The sequence below is a fragment of the Phytophthora infestans genome, genomic scaffold (assembly GCF_000142945.1).
Source record: "Phytophthora infestans T30-4 supercont1.76 genomic scaffold, whole genome shotgun sequence".
Lineage (NCBI taxonomy): Eukaryota > Oomycota > Peronosporomycetes > Peronosporales > Peronosporaceae > Phytophthora > Phytophthora infestans.
This window is the reverse complement of record NW_003303683.1, coordinates 537,110-546,456: the sequence shown is the minus strand read 5'-3', so window position 1 is coordinate 546,456 and position 9,347 is coordinate 537,110. Positions and strand designations below refer to the sequence as shown.

The window sequence follows — 9,347 nt, the reverse complement described above, 5'->3', positions numbered from 1 at the left end:
TACCCCGTGCCCGACTAATAGTGGACACTTAACGATAATGCTCGCTAAGATCTGGACTGTCGCGCGAAGAAAGAATTAATGTTGCGTGTGCGGCTTGGGTAAATACTTTCTGGCAGGCTACAATACAGTATCACCACATACAAGTTTAGCAAGGTAATTTGTCGTCATCTTTGCTGGATGGGTCAACCCACGTGTTTAACCCCTGTGGAACGCGCGGCCTGTATTAGACACGATATCAGAAAAAGCTTATCCTGGACCATACACGATAAGGAATTTTGACTTGACGTTTGTATTGAGGTTTACAAACTTTAAATGAAATAGGGGACGGGGTGCCGGGTTGTCTCACCAAATCTTTTCCCGCTCGAAGTGCGTCTTTCCATTTTCTAAAAATTGAGTCTAAGAGATTTTAGTGTGGTGTGGACTACGTATGACAAATTCTTACAGTCAATAGCTCACACGCCACTCATTTCACTCATTAAAGAATTTGCGCCGAGTCCAAGAGATGTCAGGTTTTCGCGCCCGCTGGGCTGAGCTGAAGAAGGAAGGCTGGTCTTCGAAGAGGCCGGCTGGCCTCTCTGTTGACTTCACATACTTGAAGCCTGGTAAGACCAAGAAGGACACCCGTGGCGTCGATGTTTTCGTCGGAGAAGAGGAATTAATGCGCTACTTAGACCGCATTGATCTTGGTAATACCTTGAATTATTTTGCATCGCATAATGACAGTCTAACGTGTTATATTGAAACAGAGAAAGCTGCCAAAGAAGCACAGCAGCCTACACTACCAGAAGCAGCCTCTGCTACGACTGCTGAATGCGTTGAGCCTCAGGAAGACGTCGATGCCACGTCTAGCGGTATTGTGATGCTTGGTCTTGAATATACACGATATTCTGCCGGCTAATGATGTATAATACAAACGTGGTACTTACAGCAGTTACGCTACGCGAGGAGAGCAATACAGAAGGTGGTGATCAGCAAAATGAAGACAGCAGAGACACAAATGATGTTGTTGCCCAAAAAACAACGCCAGTCAATGGTATGATGCTGTGTTTACCTGTATTATACCGTTTAGCGTGCGAGCTAACATGTATATTGCTGCTGTGTTGTAGATGGAGTTAATGGCGTCTCGCGCAGTGATAGTGATGGCAGCCAGCCTTCACCGACGTTGCGCTGTACATCGCCTCATCTCTCTCCAACCCCACGAGTCGAGTACCCCGACGTGTCAGCTCGTATGACTTATAGCCTCCAGTCTGACGATGAGTCAAGCTCGGAAGATGATCCCGAGATTCAACGCAATCTGGACCCGGCGTTTGACGAGGTTGATGAGACCGTACGACAAGAAGAGATTACGGGTCCTCGCCGGTCGGCAAGGATTGCTGCATTTTGTGATGGTGCGTTTTAGATCGTATGTACACGTTTGTGGTACAGGATACTGATCGTAGATTGTATACCTGTGCTGTAGCAGATATCAACATTACTGTAGACGCAGACGATCCTGAGGAGTACCAAGCCATGGTGTCCGATGCTGAAAACGATGACGGGTGTTCTGACGGCGCTGACAGTGCACTCGGAGATGAAACTGAAGGCGGAGACGAAGACGAGCTGGAAGAAGATGATGAAGATCCAGCAGAAGCATTGTTTGACGACGATCTTTTAACTGCGGTTGGTGGTATGGCTAGTATTACAAGCGGCACGATTAGCGCTGATATCCTGAAGGATATGGCAAGCAAAGAATGGTCTAATCCTGTATTATACAGTCCATTTCCATATCTCGACCAGCCTTATGAGCCTCGCACGGCGAATATGCAAGAGGATTACCCGCAGTTGTTCTGAGAACACTACGGACCTACACCGAGAAGTCTAGAAGCGTCACGACAGTTTCTGGGGTGCTATTTTACTTCATGCAGCCTCGCTTGTGGGAAGACATCGCGGAGGCAAGCAACGAATACTTTGGTGAAAAGATCGACGAACGGGTTGAAGGACAGTACACGAAGCAGGAACAAAGAGAAAAGAAGATTCCTGGATTCAAGAAGAGCACGCGCGATGCGATCAAAGCTGTATTACTCTCTACGCCACCTATCACTGCTCGAGAGCTGTGCGTATTTGTTGGGCTTCTATTTGCTCGAACAATTGCTCCCAACAAGGAAAAAGCTGGAGAATCACTGGAAGACGACAGACGAAGGAGGAATTCCTCGTGGACGCTTCGGGCTTTTCATGTCGCGGGATCGCTTCATGCACATCTCTCGAAATCTTCACTTCAGCAGCAACAACGGGCCCCGCGCCGCAACAGATCGTGCCTGGAAGCTGCGTCCTGTGGTCGACGCGCTCCAACAACAGTTTAAAGCGGGTTACATACCGCCTCCAGTGATGGCATTTGATGAGGCAATGTTGCCTTCAAGATCAACGTTCAACCAGATGAGAGTCTACATGAAGGACAAGCCCCATAAATGGGGGACCAAGCTCTTCATGTTGTGCTGCTCTGCGTCAGCATACTGTCTCAGGTGAGTTGAGAGCGTGCCTCACGGCACGCTCCTTTTTTTTTGGTTGTAAAGTTCTCTTAAGCTGTAGGATACAAGTATGTAACAACATAAATGTGTATGATACAGGTTTGAAGTCTACTAAGGTAAGTGGCAAACGGACAGGTCATCCTCTTCGAAGGACACCAACTGTGGACCAGCTGCCGTTATTCGCAACCTGAGGCAAGTTTTTGGAGCAAGAGGAACCATCGAAAAACGTCTAGTGGTCACTGACCGATTTTACACGTCACCGACACTCTCCATGCAGCTCCTAGCAATGGGGTTCTACAGTATAGGCACAGTGATGACCAACCGGCGTGGGTTTTGCAAAGAGATTATCGTGAAGAAGAAGAAGCGGCCTGCTGATGTACACCGCGGTACCTACGCTGTTGCCGAGTCAACATTAGTGCCGAGTATGAAAGCAGTGTGTTGGTGGGACAACCGTCCTGTTCATTTGCTGTGTGCGGGTGGAAGTACTGAGCAAGATCGCGTAGTTCGCCGAGCGAAGTCTGGCGAACAAGTCGAGGTGGCATGTCCAAGAGTGCTGAAACATTACCAAACTTTCATGGGCGGAGTTGATGTACACGATCAACTTCGCCTCCAAAGGTGAGTACATTTCTGCTGTATGTACAAGATAGTGTTGATGCTAACCCTGTATAATTCATGTTGTATCAGGTACTCTCTTCAATTGGCTCTAAAGAATAAGAAATACTACAAGTCGCTTTTTCTGGGCTTCATCGACCTGGCAACAGTCAATGCTTTTATTGTGTACAATCGACGGCGTGCTATTGATGGAAAACCCAAGCTCAGCCATGTCAAGTTCCTGAAGCAACTACATTTGGAGCTGACGCAGTTGCAGGAGACGGATTGGGATGCTCTCCGCGCGGTGGAGCGTACCCCGAAGAAGTCACGCGCTCCGCCATTGCAGCGAACCCACGTACCGGTGCAGGTGGATGAGTGGAGGGATGGAAACAACGAGAAAGGTCGAAAGCGACATCAACGAGCATGCAAAGTATGCTCGGTGCTTAAGGGCTCCGACGAGTCGCGAGGGGGCGATACTACATTCTACTGTAGCACCTGCAAGCTACACACAAGCTCAAAGCAGCCACTGGCGTCGTGTGTGTACCTGTGCAACAAGGTCAAGCATGTAAACAACGGTGAGTCCGTTTCGTGCTTCGAGATTTGGCACAAGCATTGGTGTAACGGCAGCCTGTTGCCGCCGTCACAGAGAAAGCGAAAGATCCGCGTGCACAGGCCAGCAGCCGATAGTGTCGAAGAAGCAAAGTCTGCGAGTGGTGACAGCGGGGATGATGACACCAGTAGGCCGTCAAAGAGACGTCACAACGACGCTGCGACACCATAAGCAGATGATTTTGCGATCTTAAATGTCTTGATAAAAGTATGAAATCTGTATCTCCCTTTTTACCTGAACTTGAAGTCTATATTTAGGAGAAAAGTGCGCTGGGCTGTGAGCAGTTTTTGTACGTTCCTGGACACGATATCTTGGTATAGTGTATTTCAAAGTCAAATATTCTTGTAGGATACACGATATCAAATTTTCACCATCCTAGGTGTTGGGGTTCAATGCGTTTAACCATCCTACAGGATTAATTTGATACCAGTCTAACTATTAAAACCCTTCCCCGACATACACGTTAACGTCGAAAGGGTTTCGGTAAATGGGTGCACTGGAAAACCTTCGCGTTCAAGGGGTTAATTGGTATTGAGTTTTGGTTTAAAACCTGGTGTTTCAATATCCGTAAAATAATAATGGAATATATAAGTTCCTGTCAGAAGACTGTCTTAGAGGGGTTACTGTCGGGTACGGAAGCAATCACTCAAATGACAAGAGCAATAAAGGTGTAATGAACTCACATAGCATTTAAAATCGTAAATGACGACTACTACAAAACATTCATTGGACTGGTATTTAGTGACAAGAACAATGATCGTACAAAAGGCGTCATGAACTCACAAAGCATTCAAAGTCGTAAATGACGACTACTACAAAGCATTCATTGGACTGGTATCGCACGGAGCGGTAAATGTCTCGACACATCGGACGAGTGTAATGGGATGGCGTTCTTCTGACTTGGAAAGGATGACCATCATTCCGAGTTTACGCGCGCAGGTGGCGGTAAGTGCTGGGCTTCGTGGACGTCTGAGTAGCCATCTGAGAAGCTTGGTTAGCTGTCTTCTCTGGGGCTAACGAAGCGATGGCACTCGTTCCCTTCGAGTAGCTGTCCGTGTTGGTGCCCTTCTTCACACTTGTGCCGGCACCAGTATTCAAACTAGCACCAGCGTTGAGACCGGCACCAGCACTGAGGCCGGCATTAACGTTGAGGCAGGGACCAGCGTTGAGTCCGGCACCAGCATTGAGACCAGCACCAACCTTGAGACCGGCACCAGCGTTGAGTCCGTCATTTGCTTTCAATCCTGCATTGGCGTTAAGGCCCGCACCGGCGTTGAGGCCAGCACCAACGTTGAGACCGGCACCAGCATTGAGACCAGCACCAACCTTGAGACCGGCACCAGCATTGAGGCCGGCACCAGCGTTGAGTCCGGCGCTCGCTTTCAATCCTGCATTGGCGTTAAACCTCGCACCGGTATTGAGACCAGCACCAACGTTGAGACCGGCACCAGCATTGAGACCTGCACCAACCTTGAGACCGGCACCAGCATTGAGGCCGGCACCAGCGTTGACTCCGGCACCAGCGTTGACTCCGGCATTCGCTTTCAATCCTGCATTGGCGTTAAGACCCGCACCGGCGTTGAGGCCAGCACCAACGTTGAGACCGCCACCAGCATTGAGGCCGGCACCAGCGTTGAGTCCGGCACCAGCGTTGAGTCCGGCACCAGCGTTGAGTCCGGCGTTCGCTTTCAATCCTGCATTGGCGTTAAGACCCGTACCGGCGGTGAGGCCAGCACCAACGTTGAGTCCGGCACCAACCTTGAGACCGGCACCAGCGTTGAGTCCGGCATTTGCTTTCAATCCTGCATTGGCGTTAAGACCCGCACCGGTGTTGAGGCCAGCACCAACGTTGAGACCGGCACCAGCATTGAGACCAGCACCAACCTTGAGACCGGCACCAGCATTGAGGCCGGCACCAGCGTTGAGCCCGGCGCTCGCTTTCAATCCTGCATTGGCGCTAAACCTCGCACCGGTATTGAGACCAGCACCAACGTTGAGACCGGCACCAGCATTGAGACCTGCACCAACCTTGAGACCGGCACCAGCATTGAGGCCGGCACCAGCGTTGAGTCCGGCACCAGCGTTGAGTCCGGCACCAGCGTTGAGTCCGGCACCAGCGTTGAGTCCGGCACCAGCGTTGACTCCGGCGTTCGCTTTCAATCCTGCATTGGCGTTAAGACCCACACCAGCGCTGAGGCCAGCACCAACGTTGAGACCGGCACCAGCATTGAGGCCGGCACCAGCGTTGAGTCCGGCACCAGCATTGAGGCCGGCACCAGCCTTTAGACCGGCACCAGCGCTGAGTCCGGCGTTCGCTTTCAATTCTGCATTGGCGTTAAGACCCGCACCAGCATTGAGTCCGGCACCAGCGTTGAGTCCGGCACCAGCGTTGAGTCCGGCGTCCGCTTTCAATCCTGCATTGGCGTTAAGACCCACACCAGCGCTGAGGCCAGCACCAACGTTGAGACCGGCACCAGCATTAAGTCCAGCACCAGCGTTGAGTCCGGCGTTCGCTTTCAAACCTGCATTGGCGTCAAGACCCGCTCCGGTATTGAGACCAGCACCAGCCTGAAGTCCAGCATTCGCCTTGAGGCCTGCGTTCGCGTTGATGCCGGCACGAGCATCGAGACCGGTGCCGGCGTTGGCATTGCCGTAACCAAGTGCACCGAGACCAGCATTTGCGTTGAGATCCACGCCCGTAGCGCCGTAGCCACCAGCACCAGCCTTGAGACCGCCAAGTGCCTTTAGAAAAGACAGTCCGCCATATCCACTTATCCCCGCGGACGCGCCTTCATATCCGTTTGTGCCGACACTAGCACCTCCGTAGCCACCGTCAGTGTTGTGGCTCTTCGGCAATAGCCAGCCAAACGTCTCCGCCACCTCCGTCGTCGCATCCACTGTACCACCAGAGAACGCCACAGCTGCCGCACACAATGCATAGATCGTCTTGCTGATCATCATCTTGGTCGTAATTGGAGTAGCTTGCTTGAGCTGGAGTGACTTGTTGGAGGCAGTCGAAATTGAAGAGTGAGCTCTAAGGCAGTCCACTGCGAGCAGCCCCAGCGCTCAGACTAGATGGCTGGTAACTCGAACGGAATAATATGTCCTGCCCGCACGACGTGTAGTCTAAAGCAGAGGGAATAGCCACTACCATTCGTATGCCACATGATTATCAGGTATTTGTAAGCTACATCGATCTATTTATCAGGTTCAGTGCTAGTATTATTAAAGTGTCATTCTCGGATAAGATCTGCGCAAACACGCAGGCAGAGAGACGCATCACAAAAACAGCGAGACCGGATGGTGGCAAAACGGTGAAGCGGTATGGAATTACAAGGGACATTTCCGATGACGAGAATTCCCGCGGGAATTACAGTTTTGATGCATCGAGCGTGTCGTTTGGCTGTAGCAAACTACGGGTCAAATATGAATAACTAACGGGCGGGTGGATCGAGATCCACGCCAGCAAGGTCATAAAATGCTGTTATTTTAGTGGTAAGTGAATCCCATGCTCCTACTTTTAATCACCAGCGCAGGTTCGACCTTTCAATAGCTGGAGCGAGCGTGACGTTCATCATCTAACTTTTTTGTCTTCTAGCCGTCTTAACAGTCGGAAATCCAAGGTCATCATTATCCATAGACTTGCAGTATGGTCGTTAGTGTTTATGTAACGGGGTACGTAAGTGTACCCTGGTTACATGAAGTGTGACACTTCACACTTCAGGAGTATGACACGTCATACTCCAAGAGATATTTGGTACAAGGTACCAAGGACGTTCATTGGTTAAATGACATTGCATATAGGTAACTAACAGTTTGTATTAAACCCAAACTTAATCTACCTATAAATATACTCAGTTTACAATCTACCTTATTTGGGTCACTTCGTTCTCTTTTGATAAAGAGGGAACTGTGAGCTGCCGTTCACTGAGAGTTTGTATACTCTCGGAAGATAACTTCCTCTTGCGCAAGGTGCTGTGTGACCCCGTCACACTTGGTAGCACTTGTAGTCAATCCACGCCATCGCGGGTAGACTACCTGAACCTCCGAAGTTCGTTGCCATGGATAGGAACGACTTCTCCCATATGAACGACTCTCAGTTCGAATCGGTTTGGAAGATGACAGGCAACTTCGGGATGGAGGCCTTGCAGAGCCTGGTGGTGTCAACACCGGCTGAGCAGCTCGAGCGCGTCAATGCGTGCGACGCGTACGAGCAGGGCCTCATCGCGCATGTGCGGGAAAACCTGCAGGCTCCGGCGGCGGAAGCAAATCCGCCTCACCCGAAGCCAATACAGCTGAAGGTAAAGCCGTATGAAGGGAAGGAAGGCGAGAACCTTCACTTCTGGGTCCGAGAAGTAGAGCTCGCGATGGACGCGGCTCTGATCTCGACCGAGCAACTGCGTGTTGCTTTTGCACTCTCCAACCTTAGCGGTCGTGCTAAGAGTTGGGTGTACACTCGGGAAGCAACATCCCCTGGATGTTTCACATCCTGGGCTCAGCTGTGCGAACAGCTCCGAGCCGCGTTCCTCCCGGCGAACTACGAGTACCGCCAGCGTTCGCGCTTCCTCGCGTGTAAACAAGGAAGGCGCGAACTGCACGAGTATGTGCAAGAGATACGGGAGCTCACGGCGTCCCTAGTGGGAAACCCACTCAATGAACACATCAAGATGACTGTGTTCATGGACGGCCTTCGAGTGGGCCCCGCACGCACTCAGCTGTTCCGGGTGCAGGCAAGCACCCTTGAAGAGGCGATTCAAGTTGCTCTTCAAGAAACGTACAGCCATCGCCAGGCGCGTACGCCAGCCTTAACATAGCCTGGGAGTTCCTTGTCGGCTCCCGGTCGAACAAGCCCCAACGGCCAAGTTCCAGTGGAACTCGGGTCCGCCGAACAGCGTGACATCCGCTGCTTCGGCTGCGGGAAGATGGGCAACTTCAAGCGCGATTGTCCCGCGGAGAATCTCCGCAGACGGTCCTTCCCCAAGCCCTTCCTCAAGGGTCGCTGGCAGAAGCCAGGATCCCGGGGACAGGGGAACGCAGGGAACCAGTAGGGGCGGGGCGCCCTACTGGGGAAGAACTAAGTCTTCGTGATGGGTGCGCGGGTGGCGCGTACCACGGGGACTTAGCCCCTGAGAGTCTTCGCACTCTCGAATCGGCGAAGAGCAGCGGCGGGTTGCTCGTAGTACACGGATGTGTACGGGGATACGATCATCCCTTTAGAATCTTGATTGACTCTGGGGCGTCGAAGAATTTCGCACGCCGCCAGACGGTTGCTCGTAACAGCAACAAGTTGTCCGAAGCTTTGAGAGAAAGCAAGGGCAACGGGACGGTGTCAGTGCGACTGGCCGACGGGAAGGTCGTCACTGTCCCCAACGTCCAAGTGGATCTGGCTGTCAAGTTTGAAGACTTTGACAGCCTCGAACAGTTCACTGTTCTCGATATGGATCCATATGATATGATCCTGGGCATGCCCTGGCTTGAGAAGCACGAGCCCTGGATCGACTGGCGAGGCAAGGCAATCGGTGCCAGCCACCCTGCGCAGTCCGACAGAGCATTGGTGAGTCATGTTCCCACCTCTGTCAGGACCCGGGGCGCCCGCGAGGGCTGCCAGGGTACCAAAGCATCCGGCAGATGCTTGGGAGTCG

The 9,347-nt window shown here is 51.8% G+C and overlaps 1 protein-coding gene across 1 annotated transcript; it reads right to left on the bottom strand.

Annotated features, from left to right (window-relative positions):
• Positions 1-4,368: 4,368 nt before the first annotated feature.
• PITG_18763 (uncharacterized protein) lies at positions 4,369-6,666 on the bottom strand (the record flags this gene model as incomplete). Its single annotated transcript, XM_002997361.1, has 1 exon — positions 4,369-6,666. One exon carries the CDS (start codon positions 6,664-6,666, stop codon positions 4,633-4,635), a length of 2,034 nt encoding a protein of 677 aa, XP_002997407.1.
• Positions 6,667-9,347: the final 2,681 nt, after the last annotated feature.